We start from the raw sequence: 21,083 nt of genomic DNA on the forward strand, positions 1-21,083 counted from the left end.
CTTAAACGTTTTAGACGTGTCTGCCTGCATACAAGCTTTTTCAGCTGTCTTGCGTGCTTTTAAAAACAAAAAAGTGTTGATGTGCAGACAAAGTTGGGAGTTCTGACAATCCAGAGGAATATCTAGGTCACGGCCTGTTTTAATATGAGCCACTGGAGGATGACAGGGTGGAGCAGTTGAATAAAAGGAAAACTGTTTAATTGTTTGGCAGAGTGCCCATTTAAGTCCCTTGTTTCTTTAATATCCTTCAATGGAGGCATAGAGCTGTTTGCAAATTCCTGCATAGAGAACATTTTATCGAACGGAAATCATTAGATCTAAAAAGTTCTTGAAAATCAAAAAGTAGCTCTAAAGAAAATCTTTAAAAAATGAACTCTCAAAGGAAACTTATTTTGATTCCTATCAGACTATTTAATGTGGGCCAGAAAGAGGGTCCATACACTGCACGGGTAACTTGTATTTATACTTGCATTTGAAGTGAAATATTGACCAATTGAAACTTGGACAGTAGACAACAGAACAAAAATATATTTTTAGGTTGAACACTTGTTACTTACGCCAACTGTCGTGTCCAAAGATGAAAATAGCTTTTCAGGTACTGTACATGAGCTTGCTGAACTCCTGTGATTACTACTGCGGTAAAGTTTGTCTTGTCCTTTTCCTCCACAATGAGACTATGAATAAATCGTTCATCTTCACTGGTGATGTGCATTGAATCAGTTGGCTATTTAAAAAATGCATAACATTCTGTAACTAATTTTATTCACATATGAACTAGAAATATTTTAGTACCAAAATTTCAACATCTGTCAATTTCTCTGTCCAACTGTCAAATGCACATGCTGCACCTGGAAGCAACACGTACAAAAAAATCCCAATTTAAATTCAATCCTGAATTTGTCATTTTAAACCACCTTGAGGTTCTTTTAAATTAAGCAGTTATACGTAGACAGAAAACTTGTTCTATTGCTTTAGAGATTCTCTGTCCCTTCATGAGATCCAGGTATCACATTATATAGGATAAAAGCAAATTACTGCGGATGCTGGAATCTGAAACCAAAAAGAAAATGCTGGAAAATCTCAACCGGTCTGGCAACATCTGTAGGGAGAGAAAAGAGCTAACGTTTCGAGACCAGATGACCTTTTGTCAAAGCAGCTTTGTACATAGATACACATTATATAGATTTATCAATGAGTACCATAGAATCCCAAAAGTGCAAAAGTATGCCATTCTGCCCTTTTGAGTACACCGACCCTTCCAATTAACATTCTATCCATTTACACTTCTCCGTCCATCCTACCCTATCCCCGTAACCCACAACTTAACCTGCACATCCAGGGGCAATTTATCATGGCCAATCTACCTAGCCCGCGCATCTTTGGACTGTGGGAGGAAAACGGAGCACCCAGAGGAAACCCACGCAGGCATGGGGAGAACATACAAACTCCACAGTCAGAATGTCAGAAATGAACCAGAGTCTCAGGTGCTGTGAAGCAGCAGTGCTAACCAATGCACCACTGTCGTAAAGCTACAATGCATTATTTTTAAACAGGTTGCAACACAAACGTATATTTGGGTGGAATCACAAAGACTAGAAATAATTTGCCTCAGATATATTATCCTTTAAATGAATTATTGCTATTTTCAGCACTGATAGCCTTGCAAAGAACTCAGTCATATTACCTTTCTGTTTCGGATGAATCCACTATATATTGCTTCTTTGTTTTTTTCCTTCTTTTCAAAATCATCTTTAGAAAGCATTAATTCATGTACATCCTGAGAATCTGCTGGTTTAGTTATCATCTACAGAAAAACATACAAAACGTACTTTGCTAAAACATGCAATTAGAAGACAAAAGAAATTTTCACCAAATCTATATTTTATTCGATTAAATAATCAGAGAGTGACCAAATAACCTGCTGTGGGGAAGATAGAACATACATTGCAGAAGGAGGCCATTCGGCCCATCGAGTCTGCACCAACCCACTCAAGCTCTCACTTCCACCCCATCCCCGTAATCTAATAACCCCTCCTAACCTTTTTGGACACTAAGGGCAATTTTGGTCACTAAGGGCAATTTATCATGGCCAATCCACTTAACTTGCACATTTTTGGACTGTGGGAGGAAACCGGAGCATCCGCAGGAAACCCACGCAGACACGGGGAGAATGTGCAGACTCTGCACAGACAGTGACCCAGCAGGGAATCAAACCTGGGATCCTGGCGCTGTGAAGCCACAGTGCTAACCACTATGCTACCTTGCTGTCCAATATGCTTTTCATCAAACTTCAATTTTCTTTTAAAATTAATGGGCATCCTAAAATTCAATTCAGATGAGTTCACAAGAATATTATTTTTAACTACCTTTCGTTATTGGAAGTGTTTCATTAAAATATTTAACTAGGGGCACACCCAGGTCATTGTAGCTTATTTAGACAAATGTAGCTTCTGTTCAAACCTAGATTTTAACTAACAAAATTAATGATTCATAAAACCAACTCACTGTAAGAACACATTGACATTTCAGTTTTATCAGGAAACTTTGGAAAGAGAAACATTGCCTCGGTCAATTACTTACAAGTAAATCAGAAATTGCTAAAACTGTTGAATTGAAATACTCTCACTAATGGCTATAATTTTCTGAACTTACTCTAGTAGACTGGCCAATGAAGAAAACGGCTTGTTTCCCACCAACACCAAAATAGGAAATGTCGCTATTGAGACTGCGAGGCACCACAGGTGGACGAACATACCCTGAATGATCACTGAGGAAAAAAGTTTTTTTTCCAGAGAAAAATCAGAGAAAAATAATTAAGTTTAATAAACAATTTGAATGCTTACTAGTTTCTATTAACAATATTTTATTTGTTCTTGGAATGTAAGCACTGTTTGCATTTATTGTCCATCCTCAATTCCCCTTGAAAAGATGGTGCTAAGCCACCTTCGTGAACTACTATAGTCCATGTGATGACAGTATATCAAGCGGTACATAAACAGCAATAACTTGTTCACTGCTACTCAGTTTGGGTTCTGCTCGGGTGATCCAAACACAGACAAAAAAAAAACTGAACCCAAGATGCAAGATGACTGTGACTGAGTGAGGCATCAAGGATCCAGCAAAGCGCAGTAGGAATCAGGAGGAAAACTCTGCTGGTTGGAGTAATACCTAGCACAAAGGAATATGGTTGTGCTTTTGGAGGTCAATGATTTCAGTTCCAGGACATCGCTGCAGGAGTTCCTCAAGATAGTACCCTAGCTCGACCATCTTCAGCTGCTCTGCCCTCCATCATAAGGTCAGAAGTGGGGATGCTCGCTGTTGATCGCATAACCATTCACGACTCCTCAGATACTAAAGTCTGTGTCCACATGCAGTAAGACCTGACAACATGCAAGCGAGGGCTAATAAAATGCAAGTTTTATTTTATTTGTTCATGGAATGTGGGCATTACAGGCTAGGCCAATATTTATTGCCCAAGCCTAAATGACATTGAAACGGTGGTGGTGAGCCACCTTCTTGAACTGCTGCAGTCTGCCTGCTTTAAGAAGGGGAGTTTCACAATTTTGATCCAGCGAAAGTGAAGGAACATATATACAGTTCCAAGTCAGGATACAAGTGTTCCCATACATCTGTTGCCCTTGTACTTCTACTTCTGAGGTTTGGAAGGTTCTGACAAAAGAGGCTTCATGAGTTGCTGCAATGCAATTTATAGATGGTACACACTGCTGCCACTGATTGTCAGTGGTGGTGAGAATGAATGTTTAATAATCATGCCACACAAGTGCTAGATAATTACCATCTCCAACAAGAACAAATCTAATCACCTCCTCATGACGTTCAATGATATTACCATCGCCAAGTTCACCACTGACCAGAAACAACTGGATCAGCCTTATGAATACTGTGACGACAAGATCTAATCACAGGCTGGGAATTCTGCATAGAGTAACTCTTGTCCTTACTCCCCGAAACCAGTCCAACATCAACAAGACACAAATGGGTGAAACATGCTGGCAGATTGAAAAAATTGGTTTGAAGGATAGTAAATGGAGGAGTAAATTGGTAATTCTCAGGTTGCAATCTGTGGCTTGTGGGGTGCAGCAAGGATCAGTGTTTAGATCTCAGCTGCTCACAAACTATATCACTGATTTAGATGAGCGGTCCAAATGTAATTAACCAAGTTTGCTGATGACACAAAACTAATTGGAAATGCAACGAAGCTTGAAGGGGATTCAGATAGGCTAATTGAGCAGGCAAGAACATGGCAGATAGAATATAATGTGGAAAAATGTATTCCACTGTGGTAGACAGAACAGAAAGATATAATAATCTTTATTGTGACAAGTAGGCTTACATCAACACTGCAATAAAGTTACTGAGAAAAGCCCCTAGTCGCCACATTCCAGCGCCTGTTCGGGTACACAGAGAATTCAGGATGTCCAAATTACCTAACAGCAAGTCTTTCAGGACTTGTGGGAAGAAACCTGAGCACCCAGAGAAAACCCATGCACACACGGGGAGAACGTGCAGACTCCACACTGACAGTGACCCAAGTCGGGAATCAAACCTGGGACCCTGGAGCTGTGAAGCAACAGTGCTACCCACTGTGCTACCGTGCTGCCCTGGTGAGAGATTGGAAGGTGTTGATGTCCAAAGGAACCTGGGTGTCCTTGTTAATGAGTCAATAAAGGTTAACGTGCAGGTACAGCGAGTAATAAGGAAGTCCAATTATTTAGAGCCTTGTTAGACCACACCTGCAGTATTGCCTGTAGTTTTGGTCTCTGCATACTCAAGGATGGACGTATGTGCCATAGAGGGAATGCAACAAAAGTTCACTCGACTGATTCCTGGGATAACAGGATTGTCCTATGTGCAAAGTTTGAGGAAACTGGGCCTGAATTGTCGAGTTCAAAAGAGCGAGAGGTGATCTTACAGAAACATACAAAATTCTTACCTAGGGGCTAAGGAGACACTCAGAATAGGGGCAGGCCATTTGGAATTGAGATGCAGAGGATTTTTTTCACTTGAAGGGTGAGTGTAGATGTATAACTAACTTGGTCTTTTACCCTAGAGACCCATTCACTCAATTAATAAAATCTGTTTCAGCTAATCACAAGGATGTCCTGAAAATACCATCAGATTAACTTGCTAGATCAGTTTATTATGTAATAAGGCTTTTTAAATGTATAATAAGATTTTTAAATGTATAACATTTATCAGAAGTAGCCAGTATATCACTTTTGAAACATAACAGCAGAACAGGTTGAGCTTAAAAGTATCAGTTACTCAACCATACGTAGCTTATTTAAATATATAGACTTAACTTAATTAAATGTATAAAACAAGATTAGATAGGAACAGTAGATGTTCTAGTGCAACTGGAGCTTTTGGAAGGCTTTGGCAAATAGTTTATAGAACCCCATAGAGTGTTCATATTGTCAGGCTGATTATAAATCAGGAAATTAGTGATGGTAATAACAGGGGCAATAATCATGCTGGACCTCAATCTTCATATAGTAGGCAAACCAAATTTGCAACAATACTGTAGAGGATAAGTTCATGATTATATTCAATTTTTTTTCTAGATAATTACATTAGGAATCAATTTTAGATTTAGTGTTTTTCAATGATTAAGTGATCATGTGCTTAATTTTTCTTTGGGTTTATGAGTAATTCAGTAAAGACCAAACTAAGGAATTAAATATGCACAAAGCATGCAATTACGAGGGCTGAATTTGACCAAGGTAGATTGGAGAACCTAGATTAAAAGATATGACACAGTACATGAAAGTGAAATGAAATGAAAATCGCTTATTGTCACGAGTAGGCTTCAATGAAGTTACTGTGAAAAGCCCAGTGCGCTAAACCAGCTCCTCATAAGCATACATAAGCAAAGGCAAACATTTATAGAATTCACTCAAAATTCCACATTCTCACAAAGAATTAAATCCCTATGGAAAGGTGGTCCATCCATGGCCAAGACGTTCAAGATAGTAGTAAATCAAAGGAAGAGTTTGATGAGGGCAGCTTGGGGGCCTCACAGCGCCAGGGACCCAGGTTCGATTCGGACTTTGGGTGACTGTGTGTGGAGTTTGCCTGGGTTTCAATTGGGCGCTCCGGTTTCCTCCCACAGTCCAAAGGAGGTACAGGTTAGGTTCACTGGCCATGCTAAATTGCCCCTTAGTATTCCACGATTAAGTGGGAGCTATTTTAGAGGGTCGGTGCAGACTCAATGGACCGAATGGTCTCCTTCTGCACTGTAGGGATTCTATGATACTGTCATGAAGCATGGGAGTACAAAATTCAAAGTACGGTAGAGAAATCAATAACATAAGGTAGAAGATCAAGCTAGCATGAGCCAAAAAAAAAACTTACAAAAGCCATTGGAAGGAAGAAATGTGTGTCCCGTGGAGGCTGAGGCAGAAGTTAACAACGTGGAAGATTATGACAGGGTATTAAATATACTTATATGCCTAACTTCATGCCAGAAAGTAAAAAACGTATTCCTAAGTAGTGGGAAACCAAGGATCGAATGAAAATGAAAAACTCAAGGGCACCAGTTCTAATAAGGTACTAGAGAAATTAACAGAACTAAAAGCCAACATTTTCTGGGCCTGAAAGCCTACATTTAAAAAAAAAATTTAGAATACCAAATTCATTTGTTTCCAATTAAGGGGCAATTTAGCGTGGCCAATTCACCTACCCTGCACATCTTTCGGCTGTGGGAGCGAAACCCATGCAAACACGGGGAGAATGTGCAAACTCCACACGGACAGTGACCCAGAGCCGTGATCGAACCTGGGACCTCAGTGCCGTGCGCAGCAGTGCGAACCACTGCGCCACCGTGCTGCCCCTGAGAGTCTACATTTTAGGAGGTGGCTACAGAGATAGTGGATGAATTGTGTTTCATCTACCAGAATTTCCTAGATTCCAAGAGAATCCCTCGGATTGCAAGCTAGTAAATGGAATCCTGCTGTTAAAGAAAGGGGTAAACAAAGAAAATGGGAAACTATAGATCAATTAGACCGATATCAGTATTAGGAAAAATGCTAGCATGGTAACAGAGCACTTAAATTATCAAAGAAATAAGGGGAAGAAGATGAAATAGGAGTGCAGACTAGCTAGCATTATAAATGAAGACTGCAAGAGTCTTTTTCAATGTATAAAAAGATAAGAGCGAGGCAAGAATGGATATTGGACCACTGGAAAATGAGGCTGGAGAAGTAATAATAGGAAACAATGAAATGGAAGAGGAACTGAATAGGTACTTTGCATCAGTCTTCACAGTCGAAGACACCAGTGGCATACCAGAACATCAAGAGAGCCAGAGGGCAGAGGCGAGTGCAGTGGCCATCACTAAGGAGAAGTTGCTGGGGAAACTGGAACGGTCCGAATGTGGATAAATCACCCGGAGCAGGTGGATTACACCCCAGAGTTCTGAAGGAGATTGCAGAGGCATTGGTGATCTTTCAGGAATCACTGGAGTCAGGGAGGGTCCCAGAGGATTGGAAAATGGTAAATGTAACACCCTTGAGGGAGGGAGGCAGCAGACGGAAAATGATAGGCCAGTTAGCCTGACTTTGGTCATTGGTAAGATTTTAGAGTCCATTATTAAAGATGAGATCACAGAATACTTAGAAGTGCACGATAAAATAGGACCGAGTCAGCACGGCTCTGTCAAGGGGAGGTAACTCTGTTAGAGTTCTTTGAGGAGCTAACAATGAAGTTAGACAAAGGAGAACCAGTGGAAATCACCTATTTGGATTTCCAGAAGGCCTTTGGCAAGGTGCCATACAGGAGGCTGATAAATAAGGGAAGAGCCCATGGTGTTAGAGGCAAGGTAGTGCCATGGATAGAAGATTGGCTGACTGGCAGAAGGCAGACGGTTGGGATAAAGGGGTCTTTTTCAGGATGGCAGCCGGTGACGTGGTGTTCCGCAGAGGTCAGTGTTGGAACCACAACTATTCACAATATACATGAATGATGATCTGGAAGAAGGAACTGAGGGTATTGTTGCTAAGTTTACAGGTGATAAAAAGATATCCTCGTGTTGAGGAAACAAAGAGGCTGCAGAAGGAACTAGAGAGGCTAGGAGAGTGGCAAAGAAGTGGCAGATGGAATACAATGTGGAAAAGTGTGAGGTTATGGGTAGGAAGAATATATGCATAGACTATTTTCTGAATGTGAAAAGGCTTAGAAATCAGAAGCACAGAGGGACTTAAGAGTCCTAGTTCAGGATTCTCAAGGTTAACATGCAGGTTCAGTTGGCAGTTAGGAAAACAAAAGCAATGTTAGCATGTATGTCGATAGGACCAGAATATAAGAGGAGGGATGTACCTTTGAGGCTGCACAAGGCTCTGGTCAGCCCCCATTTGGAATATTGAGAGCAGTTTTGGGCCCCCTATCTAAGTAAGGATGCGCTGGCCTTGGAGAAGGTCCGGAGGTTCACAAGAATAAAGGACTTGTCATATGAGGAGCGGGTGAGGACTCTGGGTCTGTACTCGATGGAGTTTATGAGGGTGGATCTAATTGAATTATACAGAATTCTGAGAGGCCTAGATAAAGAGTGAATGTAGCCTAGATAGAGTGAATGTGGAGAGGATGTCTCCACTGGAACCCGAGGGAACAGCCTCAGACTGAAGGGACGATCCTTTAAAACAGAGATTAGGAGGAATTTCTTCAGCCAGAGGGTGGTAAATCTGTGGAACTCATTGCCACAGAAGGCTGTGAAGGTCAAGTCAGTGTGTTTAAGACAGAGATAGATAGGTTCTTGACTAATAAGGGGTTATGGGGAGAAGACAGAAGAATAGTGGTGAGAAACATATCAGCCATGATTTTGGCTGAATGGCCTAATTCTGCTCCTATGTCTTATGGTCTTATAATATGACTGGGAACAGATTTATGAAAGGGAAATTGTATTTGATGAATCTGTTGTTTTGTGAGGCTGTAATTGGTAGGACTCCAGGAGAAACAAGTGGGTATGCCTTTTTGGATTTCAAAAAGCATATCGATAATGTGTCACACAAGAAATTACACAAAATTAGGGCTTAAGGGACGGAGAATTCATATGCCCATTGCTATATCTGGAAAACAAACCTTTCAATGTCATCATCTGTTCTGGTGAACTTGGACAGTCGATACACAGCCCAATTATTAAGCTGTTTAGATGTCATTCCCCTGCCGTTGTCAATTACAGCTACTGCTGATTTACCTTGAGATTCATCAAACAACTAAAAAAAGAGAAATAGGCCTTAGAATTGGAATCAGTGAATAATCTGGGCATCATTAGAAATATATCAACAGTATTAGTCAAGTTGCCATAGTCTTAACTCCTCGTCTAAAAGTAATCTACAGTTGAGGCAGGATTGAAGGATGGGATATAATTGATCCAGGATGCAGAACTACAATTCAATCACAATTTTGAAGAGAACATAGAACTATTGAAGATTACAGCATAGGAAATGGAATGCAGTCCATCAACTGTACGCAGGTTCTTTAAAAGGGTAATCCAGTTAGCAAAACTTCACAACTGTTGCTCTGTGTTCCTGCAATTTTTTCACATAATTTTTATGTTTTCATTGTAAATTCCTCCATTCACATTTTTACGGGACATTGCCTATATTAACTCAATGTTGTTATTTGCAGCTAAACCATTCTCCACCAGTGAAATGGCTACAACACTCATGTGCTAAAGAGTATAATTACAGTATGACAAGTAATTATAGGCATTTCTATTAAAAATGTATAAATGGAAAAAGTTGGCAGGAAGTACACACAAATCTTTAACAAATATATTACTCACCAGTCGGACCTGTATGTTACGAATTCCTTTGTTGTTTGCTGTCGCAGATAATGAATTATCTATCAGTTCAGCAAAGGCAAATGCTGTTTATTTAAAAAACAATAGGTTAGTTGTGTTTAGCTACATTTTAATAAAGCTATGTTCCAATCCTAGTAGTTCAACATGTTCCGAGGAAGCAATCCAGAACAGTACCTCTGTTTGAAATTGTTTTCTGCAATATTACTCAAATTAAATGGTGCAAATGATATACTTACGCAATGGAGTCTGCCCTTCGCTGGCATAGTATTCATACATGCCACTTTTAACCAATGTATCATAGTGAGGAAGAAAGTCAATTCGCTCCTTTGTTGCTGAGGGCAGTATTTGGTCGACTGAGTGAAGTATGTACAAAGTGGTGCCATCTTTGACACTTTTATCTAAGGTTGAAAAAAATAGAAAAACTTAAATGTATTTCCAATTAATGTATGGCAACTTGAAATTATATGCAAGACAACCTTTTTAGTATATAACTAATTAAAGGTAGATTCTTTACTAAAAAAAGGTAGATTTTATCAGGCAACTTGAAATTAAACGCAAGACACAAAAATGTAAAGTTGCGACTAATATAGCAAACTCAAATAAGTTTAGGATATGCAATCCATAATACAGGACAGACATCTGTGATGAGAAAATATTTTGTTCAAGAAGCATCTTGGTGCACAATGCACAAACACATTAAATGGGCATTTTGCACAAGATAAACAGAGATGAGAAAATCTTCACTCAGAGGGTCTTGAGTCTTTAGAACTCTCTTCCGGAGGGCGTCATGGTGGCACAGGGGTTAGCATTGCTGCCTCACGGTGCCGAGGACCCAGGTTCGATCCCGGCCCCGGGTCACTGTCCGTGTGGAGTTTGCACATTCCTCCAATGTCTGTGTGGGTCTCACCCTCACAACAGAAAGATGTGCAGGGTAGGTGGATAGGCCATGCTAAATTGCTTCTTAATTGAAAAAAAATAATTGGGTACTCTAAATTTATATTTAAAATAAAGAACTCTCCTCTGGATAAGGTTGTGGCAGCAGAGTGTTTGAATATTTTAAAGCAGAGCTGAATAGATTCCTGGTATGCAAGGGGGTGATAGGATATTGGGGGTAGGCGGAATAAAGATTTGTGGTTACTATCAGATTGCCATTTGGCAGAGCAGACTCAAGGAGCTGAATGGCCTACTCCTACTCCTTGTTCATATGTTCTCTATAGCATGCAGAGTCCACGTGTAGCTAACATGTTCTGCTCACTTGCACATGCTGTGAATATGTGGTACATAATCTATTACTTAAAAGGGTTACATTGCAACTCTTCAGAATTCAATGAGGGCTTGATGAGAAGTTGCATGATGCTTAATTCTAATCGATTGGTCATGTGACATTGTCCCGACTCAGATCCAGAGCTACAAAATCCATATTTAGGTCTGTGATGTGTGGCCAAGCCCTGCTGAAGACCTGGAATTGCCCAGGAAGTTTAAACTACCAGTGGGTTGATTGCCACTGTCCTAGGCATTACGTGTATATCTCTTACACTGATCAATGGACCAGATGCACAGACCTTACCTGGATACTTACCCTGGAAGTATTACACTAGTTAATATCTGGCAGAACTTTTTAAATTGGCCAGCGTATCTGAACTGAACACAACTAACTGCCTTCAGTCACCCACAAACCCAACTTTCTCTCTCTCCGACCAGACCAATTCCCACACTCCATACCCCTTCCCTCCCCAACCCCCAACTGAATTACCTGCTTTTATTCTCCAACCCACCGAAACACTTCAGACCTTCAAAAAGGTACCCGAATACAGCAGCTAATGTCATAAAAAACAGCATGGCTCTCTCTCCGCTGGACTGCATTGACTCATCATTGCTACAACCAAGATTGAAAATTTCAGCAGGAAAAGCGAAAAGGTCTGGGTGCAGAAATTTTTGCGGGCAGTGGCAATGTGCCCAGCATTGCCACTGACCGGGAGATGTGGGCCAATATTTTCAGTGCCATCTGCAGGTGGAATTCTTCTAGCATCCTGGAATCATTCACATTTAAAATATGATACATGAAAAATCTGGATAAAGTGTCAAATCTCATAGCAGAGGATATCAGAATTTGAAAAGATTGACATGAACAGTGTAAATGTATTGATATGCCTCTTGCATGTAAAGCCGTTAAATTTTTCCCTTTTACATTAAAATTTAAACTCCCCACTAAAATTTTGCATTAGTAAAAATCAGCGCCAACTTCAAAAACTTTCAGCTACTAGATCCACATCAAGATAAATTAATTTAAGAATGTATGAAATAATCCTCTGGTTTAAACCCATAGATCAGACTAAGCACATCTGTCAAGATGGCAATGTAGAAGGGCACATCTGCTCACTATGGAACCAAATTAAACTACTCGTGGCTTAGCTGGAAAACTCGAATCCTTTATGTCAAATGTTGCATTGTCAAGAGGAGTCACTCTCACCTTGAGTTCAGGTCGTCTATGTACCTTTGGGCCAAGGCTGTAATCAGGTCAGGAGCAGAGTTGGATTTGTGCCAAACTTCTGCCAGCTGCCAGTGAGATTTGAGTCTGTGCCCCCAGAACCCATGTTCAAAACTTAGCACTTGCACAGGAATCGGTCCCAGCTATCTCGGACTGGAAAGGTAAAATGTTGGCCAAAATTTCTACTTCTGACACTGGGCAATAGCTTCTATGGCAGTGGCCGTGAGGAGAGATTAGTACATGCCTGAAATGCCATTTGTCTCTACTTCTACATGGAGTAGCTCTTGGGCAACATAACAGGAGGGTTCTAAGCAATTACAGCATTGTATAATCACCCAAGTCTCATGTAAATTCATGAATATACATTAAGGGTCAATTTACGGTGGCCAATCCACCTACCCTGCACATCTATGGGTTATGGGGGTGAGATCCAGGCAGACATGGTAGAGTGCGCGAACTCCACACGGACAGCGACCCAGGGCCGGGATCGAAACCGGGTTTCTGGCTCCGTGAGGCATCAGCACTAACCTCTATGAATATCACATAATGAGAAGTAATCTATGCGTTTTTCAGTTAAGATAACCAAGCTCTTTTCACACTAAAAAAGCTACACGCTTATCATTCCAGACAACGGAGTTGCTCATGAATACATAACCTTTAGAATAATCCGTTTTTGCTCATCTAAAAAACAATTTGGATATTCAGGAAAGTTAATTTTATTTCAATTTTACAACTAATAACTACACTTTGTTGTGTCTAAAATATTATTGCAAGGTATCAGTTGCTTGCATCGGATTTATTGCGTCATATAGGAGAGTACATTCAACTAAATCAAGTTCAGAAATATGATCACTGTTTGTACTCAGCCAGGCAGCTAGGTGAAGTATGATATGCAAAATCTGACCATCACATTGCAGCAAAATGAACAATGAGTTTCAAATAAACTTACCAAAGTTTTGAGTTTTGATTTCTTTCCTATTTGTTGTTGTAATTACAAAATTATTTCCCGCAGTAATATCAAAAGCCTGGAGGAAAAGAAAAACCAATGTTAAGCACACAAAAAGTTATTTCGCTCAACTAAAGTCTCCTCAGTTTTCAAATGAAATGCACCTTACACACACTGAAGTAGCACAGCCTTGTTTGATAGTTTCAATGAAAAGTATATGTTGACTTGGATCTTTAGAATGCTGGATTAAGGAAATACCCATTCCCGTACCAGCCTCCCCGGACAGGCTCCGGAATGTGGCGACTAGGGGCTTTTCACAGTAACTTCATTGAAGCCTACTTGTGACAATAAGCGATTTTCATTTTTCATTGCATTAAGATATTTCTAACTCGCATGACGAATATCTACCTGTTCATTATTCCAATTTTTTAAAAAATCAGTTAACACCTTTAACGAGGCGAAGGAGAGAGGAGCCCTCCCCCCCCCCCGACGATGTCGCAGGCACTGATCTCGCTCATTTTGAAGAAGGAAAAGGACCCGCTCCAATGTGGGTCCTGCAGGCCGATATCGCTCCTGAATGTAGATGCCAAATTGCTGGCAAAAGTTCTGGCCACCAGAATAGAGGACTGTGTCCTGGGAGTGATCGACGAGGACCAGACTGGTTTCGTTAAGAGCAGGCAACTGAACATAAATGTGAGGAGGCTCCTGAATATTATTATGATGCCCTCGGAGGTGGGGGGTGGGGACATAGCAGTAGTGGCTGCAATGGATGCGGAGAAGGCCTTTGATAGGGTGGAGTGGGAGGTGTTAGGTAGGTTTGGATTCGAGGAAGGATTCATAGGGTGGGTCAAGCTACTGTATCAGGCCCCCGTAGCAAACGTGTCCACGAACCGGCTGAGGTCGGAGTATTTCAGTTAACACCATGTCCTGTACTGGCAATGAGAGGGCATGGGTTTAACTGTAGCATGTTGACAATGCACAACATTCAAAGCATGAATATTACTCTAATGAAAACTTTATGTTTAATTTCACGTTATGTACTGCAGACTGATACAGTACAAACTCAGTGAATAGAGGACAGAGGGACAACTCCTTTACAGAAGTGTTCGGACTAATATGTACTTGCGTGCCACAATTACATTTAAACAAATGGTTTCAAGTAAAGGCGCAAAGATTGACCCATGTGGCATTAAACAATAAGTTAGAGATGCATACAATAAAAGATTAATTATTGATGACTTTTATCTGCATGTACATTTGGCAAATAAAATTAGTAACATGGCCATAGAGGAGGAATTCCTGGAGTGCATATATCCAGGTTTTCTGGACACATATGTTGAGGAGCCAACTAGAGAAGAGGCCACCCTAAACTGGATATTGTGTAGTGAGAACGGAATAATTGGCAATCTGTGAGGTCCCTTGGGAGAGAGCGACCATAATATGATAGAATTCTTCATCAAGTTGGAGAGTGACATAATTGATTCCAAGACTAGGGTCCTGAATCTAAATAAAGGAATCGATGATGGCGTGAGGTGCAAGTTGGCTATGATTGGGAAATGGTACTTAAAGGGATGATAGTGGATAGGCATGGCAAACATTCAAAGAGCGCATGGGTGAACTGTATCAATTGTTCATTCCTGTCTGACACAAAAATAAAATGGGTAGCGTGGCCAAACCATGGCTTGCAAGGAAATTAGAGATAGTATTAGATCCAAGGAAGAGACACACAAATTGGCCAGCAGATGCGAGGATTGAGAGCAGTTTAGAATTCAGCCACAGAGGTACTCCCAAGTATAGTCACTATCATAATGCAAAAAATGATCCAGTTTTGACTCAAGCAACTGAACTATTTCTTAGGTTAAAAACTGAAGCTCTAAAATCACTTTGCCAATATTCCAACAGGGTTGATTTAGAATTTAAGCATGAACAGTTCATTAATTTTGGAAGGGAAAACTAATTCTAAATGTATTTTTCCCATAAGAAACAAGTCCCCTTTGGGACCCAGTAACACACTAAAGTGCAATTTAAAAACAATTGTGGGGCACTAATAAATGACGACTGTCAATTCCCCTCCCTACCACAGAAACAGGTCACTGGCCAACTATAGCCCCATTCAGCAAGTACGTCTGCTGTTAAATTAATGTGCAACAGTGTGGTGCTGACCCAATTACTCAGAGATTTATCACGTCACGGCATCACTCACCTGGCACAACAGCAAATGGCATATGAATATACAAAACAAAAGGCAGCCAACCCTCAAGCCTGCTCCGACAATGAGATCATGGAAGATCTTGAGTTCTACATTCACATCTACCCTCGATAACTTTTGATTGCCTTGCCCAACAAGAATCCATCTAACCATCTACCTCAGATTATAAAGTATAGTGATCCTGCTTTCACTGCCTTCTGTGGCAGCAATTGCCAAAAAAGTACCTCAAAAAACATTTCACCCAGATCTATTCCTGGGGAGGACGACGGACGCCCATGTCTTTGCCTCCACGATTGCCCGCCGTAGAATCCTGTTCAGCTGGCGGTGAGCAGCACCACCCAAAGCTGCAGACTGGCTGTCCGACCTCTCAGAATCTCTCCAATGGAGAAAATCGAATTCGCCATCTGAGGGTCAGATGACGGCTTCCCCAAAATGTGGGAGCCATTCACCCAATTGTTCCGGGACCTGTTTGTGGCCAACAAACAAACGGAATAATAGCCAGGTAGCCAAGAATCAGGGGAAAGTAGCCAAGGCACGAGAGGGAGAGATAGACCGGGGGAGGGAGGGAATCAGCTAAACCTAAGAGGAAATAAAGTCGAACCACAGGAGGGGCGGGGGGGGAAACAATAGCCGGAAGGAGGGCACAGGAAACTATAATGAACTTGGCATCTACAGGGACAGAGAACAAGGAAAATCCAAGCGAAAGACGGGATGAACTGCTGAAGCCGAGGTGAGCGCTAGACGACAACGGCAGTGAAATCCATCCGGGAGAAGCAAGTGACAACACCAGCACCAGACCCACTAACGTACTGCCCCCTGTAATTGTTTCTGCAGGACCCAAATGTGTATCTGTCTCCCCAGTTCCCCCTGCCGACACAGATGCCTACTTATGTGTCAAAAATATTGCCAATTGTACAGAGTTGCTGCTGTTGAGCTGGTGCATAATACCCTATCAGTTATTTTCTGTTTGTTCTTTTTGCGGTATGTTTGTGTGTGCTCTTCTCTTCTATATATATATCTTACTCGGTGTACGTAACAGTAAATATACCTTTTTTCAAAAACATTTATTAAAAAAAAACGTTTCACCTACTCTTAGCCTGAAAAGGGTTTCCCCGATTTTAACGCAGTGCTCCTAGTTCTGCACTCACCCACAAGTGGAAGCATCCGTTCCATGTCCGCATTCTCAGTACCGTTCAGGATCTTTGGGGAGGCGGTGGCATAGTGGTTTTGCCACTCAATTGGTAATCCAGAGACTGAGGCTAATACTCTGGGGTCCAGTGTTTGAATCCCATCATGGCAGATGGAAATTAAATCAAATAAATGAATATGGGGAATTCAAAGTCTAATGATGACCATTGTCGTGGACAAACCCAGCTGGTTCACTAATGTCCTTCAGGGAAGGAAATCTTCCATCTCCACCTGGTCTAGTCTACATGACTCCAAATCCACAGCAATGTGGGTGACTCTTAAATGCCCTCTGAAATGACCTAGCAAACCACTCAGCTATATCAAAAACCACAATAAAGTATAAAAGTAAAAGAAACCAGATGGGCCAGCTGGCATCGACTTCGGCACTGAAAACAGCAACGGCAAACCCAGTCCTGTCAACCCTGCAAAGTCCTCCTTACTAACAGCTTGTGCCAAAGTTGAGAGAGCGTCAGTCTAGTCAAGCAACAGCCTGATATAGTCATACTCATGGAATCGTACCTTACAGATAACGTCCTAGACACCACTGGAAGGACAGACCTGGCACATTTGGCGGCACAGTGGTATCCAGTCAGGACAGAGTTCACCCGAGAGTCCTCAATATCGACTCTGACCCCCATGAAGTCTCATGACTTCAGGTCAAACATGGGCAAGGAAACTTCCTGCTGATTACCATGCACTGTCCACACCCAGCTGATAAATCAGTGTTCCACTGTGATGAGCACAACTTGGAGAAAGCACTGAGGGTAGCAAGGGCACATAATATACTCTAGGCAGGGGACTTCAATACCCATCATCATAACTGACCAAGCACTAAGAGACCTAACTGCTAGACTGCGTCTGTAACAGGTGGTGAGGGAACCAACAAGAGGAGAAAACATACTAGATATCATCCCCACCAAACTATCCATCTGTTCATTACAGTATCAGGACGAATGACCACCACGCAGTTTTTGTGGAGAAAAAGTCTCGTCTTCACACTGAGGACACCCCCCCCCCCCATACCACAGTGCCAAATGAGATAGATTCAGAATAGATGTAGTGGCCAGAGGGTCAACCTTAGTTCAATGGATTGGATTTGTATTTGTTATGTCAAATGTGTGAGGTACAATGAAAAGTATTGTTCTGCGTACAGTCCAGACAGATCATTCCATACGTGAAAAAGAACATAGGATGAATATAAACACACAATATAAATACATAGGCACAGGCAACGGGTGAGCAGACGGAACTCAGTAGACAAGATGTATGCATGGATAAGTTCAGTCCATAAGAGGGGCATTCAGGAGTCTGGTAACAACTGGGAAGAAGCTGTTTTTGAACGTGTTAGTGTGTGTGCTCAGACTTTTGTATCTCCTACCCGATGGAAGAAGTTGGAAGAGAGAATAACCCGGGTGGAAGGGATCTTTGATTATGCTGACCATTTTCCCAAGCAGCAGGAGATGTAGACATTCAACAGATCAAAGGCGGTTTCGCGTGATGGACTGGGCTGTGTTCACAACTTTCTAGTTTCCTACGGCCTTGGTCCGAGCAGTTGCCATACCAGGCTGTGTTGCAGCCAGGTAAGATGCTTTCTATGGTGCACCTATAAAACTTGGTAAGAGTCAATGTGGACATTCCGGATTTCCAGACATTCAGGAGCCAAGTCCTAGGCTTTGGAGCTTTGATACGAGTTTGGCTGGGATTATGGTGTTGAAGGCAAAGGTGTAGTCAACAAACAGGAGTCTGACGTAGGAGTCCTTATTGTCGAGATGCTCCAGGGTTGAGTGTAGAGACAAGAAGATGGCTTCTGCCGAGGACCGGTTGTGGCGGTATACAAATTGCAGTGGATCAAGGCATCCTGGGAGTACGGTGTTGATGTGCCTCATGACCAACCTCTCGAAGCACTTCATAATGACGGTAGCCGTTGAGGCATACTACCCGATTCTTCTTTGGCACCGTTACAATGGCAATCTCCTTGAAGTGGAAACCCCGGAACGGGGTAGAGAAAGGTTGGAAGATCTCTGCCAATACACCCACCAGTTGGTCTGCGCAGGATCTGAGTGCATAGCCAGGGACCCCGTAAGGACCCGTCACATTCAGAGGGTTCACTTTCAAGAACGCCCATTTGACTTTGGAAGCTGTGACAATAGGTATGGGTGTGCCCGGGGCTGCTGTAGTTTGATGGTTTCGAACCGAGCATACAATGCATTCAGTTAATCAGGGAAGGATGCACTGCTGCTGGAGATTCTACTTGGCTTTGCTTTGTAGCCCAATATGTTGGTTAAGCCTTGCCACAACCGACAAGAGTCCATGATGTTAGTCTGGTACTGTCGCTTAGCATCCCTGATGGCTTCGCTGAGGTCACAGCACCAAAAATGTTTTATGTTAGAACAGGAATAGGCTTGCCTTTGCTCTATACCCCTACCCAACAGATCTGTTTTGAATTCTTCAAAACCTAGTCTTGCAAAATCTTGTTAAGATTGTAGCTGAAATGCCTCATTTGCCTGTCCTTCAACTATAGCAAAGAACTGCAGCTTTATCAAGCTGGCAATCTCGAGGAATGGAGCTTCAATGATCCAGACATGGAAATGCATGCAGAAGCCCTATTGTAAATTTTGCAAAAACCATTGACAGGCATGAAAGCCCTGGGTACCAAGAAACCAAAAGAACACATCTTGCACAGATCACTTGGTGCTTCAAAGTTGAACATTTGAACTTTTGCTGATGCTTCTCCTTGGAAAAAAGACTTGCAATTCACATCTGCAAATATGTCGCAAAGTGGTTATCACTGCTGCCTCACAGCAGCAGGGACCCAGGTTAAATTCAGACCTTGGGTGACTGTGGACTTTGTACGTTCTCTCGTGTCTACACAGGCTTCCTCTGGGTGCTCCTGTTTCTTCCCACTGTCCAAAGGTTTGCAGGTTTAGGGAGAATGGATACTGAGTGGCCCTTTAGCATGGCCAAAAAAAGTTAGATGGGGTTATGGGGATAGGGCAGGGTCGGATGCTCCTTCGGAAGATCGGTGCAGACTTGATGGGCCGAATGGTCTCCTTCTGCACTGGAGGGATTCTATGATATCTCAAAGCACTTCAGAGCCATAATCATTGTCGGAAAATAGGAAATATGGCACTGTTACAGGAGTGGCTGAGATGAGTAGCATAGGTGCATTTATGGAGAAGGGAAGAACATGAGGATATAACCTTGAAAATTTCAACAGAACATCCCTCAGTCTCCTCTTTTCAATAGAAAAGAGCCCAGCCTATTCAGCCTTTCAAGCCATCAAGTATATGCAAACAGCTCCACTATCACCATTGAATTTCTATGTAGCATAGAGCAGTACTTTTTTTCCAAACTGTTTCCTCCCAGAACCCATTTTTACCAACCAGTCGGTCGTCGGGACCCAGAGTGGCCAACCTTCGTGACCCACCATTTTTGCTTACCTTTAATGCAACAGGTGAGCCTGCTTGGAATTCACAATCTCACTTGCTTAGTCATTAAATTTCTGCAAAGGACTTCCGCTGACAACTAAAGTTCTTGCTGCACTCTTTGAAAAAAAAATCAAGAGGCTTGTCCTCGAACTGGCCATGCTTAGTCTTCAAATGGATCTCACACCAGCACTACTTTGTCCTGCTGTGGATTCTCCTGAGCAGCTCTCTCCAGTAGATTTAGTTGTGAGATCCTAGGCTGTTTGTGCCCCTGGCCCTCTCATCCTTATGAAACAACCCATTTTCAATTCTTCAGTCCTGCTGTTTATTTGCCGACAACTCATTTTGCCGACAACGTGATGTGAATATGTCCCTAGTCCTCTCTTCCTTATTGTGATACGCTCCATTTTCAATTCTTCAGCCCTGTTGCTAGCCTGCTGGCAGCTCAAAATGGAGGAATCTCTCTCACTCCCAGAGCACGTGCCATCAGTATAGAGGGCGCGTGACCTGCTCTCTGCCGCCATTTCTGGCAGGAAGACACCATTGATTTTTTTAAAAACACACTCCTGTCTGGTCAGCGCGCTGACGTCAGGAAGAGGCGGTCTACCCTTCTGGGCTCCGGGCCCGCACACTGCTGAGGGTGTAGCATGCGTGGGACGTCCGCCATTCTGTATGTTGGTTGCAGCCGACATTTTCAAAAAGCCTGTCCCAGCCTTTGGACACTACCTCCCATGATCAGGAATGCCGCACCATCAGGAATGGTGCCCTGCCAGCACCACCCCAGACCCACCCACGGGTCGCGATCCTGATTTTGAAAATGACTGGCATATTATTACACCTTCTATTCTGTGATCTGATCAAGGTTCAAGTTTAACATATTGAGTTCAGAAACTTCAGACAATTCCTTTTAGGCACTTTATATATAGCCTTCTGGATTCATTTGAGTTCAACAACTTCAGGCCATGAACTCTTTCCTCCATTTGATGCCTTTATTAAATTGCATTTTT

The 21,083-nt window shown here is 42.1% G+C and overlaps 1 protein-coding gene across 3 annotated transcripts in view; it reads right to left on the reverse strand.

Annotated features, from left to right (window-relative positions):
- Nucleotides 1-21,083, reverse strand: part of smchd1 (structural maintenance of chromosomes flexible hinge domain containing 1) — a 217,226-nt gene that overhangs the window by 189,593 nt on the left and 6,550 nt on the right. For 2 of the 3 annotated variants that reach the window (XM_038809195.1, XM_038809194.1), the window contains exons 2-8: nucleotides 13,258-13,333; nucleotides 10,057-10,218; nucleotides 9,803-9,885; nucleotides 9,097-9,230; nucleotides 2,653-2,767; nucleotides 1,685-1,804; nucleotides 558-724 (exon numbers count right to left, since the gene is read on the reverse strand). In XM_038809195.1, the coding sequence (XP_038665123.1) occupies nucleotides 558-724; nucleotides 1,685-1,804; nucleotides 2,653-2,767; nucleotides 9,097-9,230; nucleotides 9,803-9,885; nucleotides 10,057-10,218; nucleotides 13,258-13,333 (857 nt within the window). Of the gene's footprint in view, nucleotides 1-557; nucleotides 725-1,684; nucleotides 1,805-2,652; nucleotides 2,768-9,096; nucleotides 9,231-9,802; nucleotides 9,886-10,056; nucleotides 10,219-13,257; nucleotides 13,334-21,083 lie in introns of those variants that run through there. The other variant, XM_038809196.1, reaches the window with a different exon arrangement.

This window comes from Scyliorhinus canicula, chromosome 10, assembly GCF_902713615.1.
Source record: "Scyliorhinus canicula chromosome 10, sScyCan1.1, whole genome shotgun sequence".
Classification (NCBI taxonomy): Eukaryota; Metazoa; Chordata; class Chondrichthyes; order Carcharhiniformes; family Scyliorhinidae; genus Scyliorhinus; species Scyliorhinus canicula.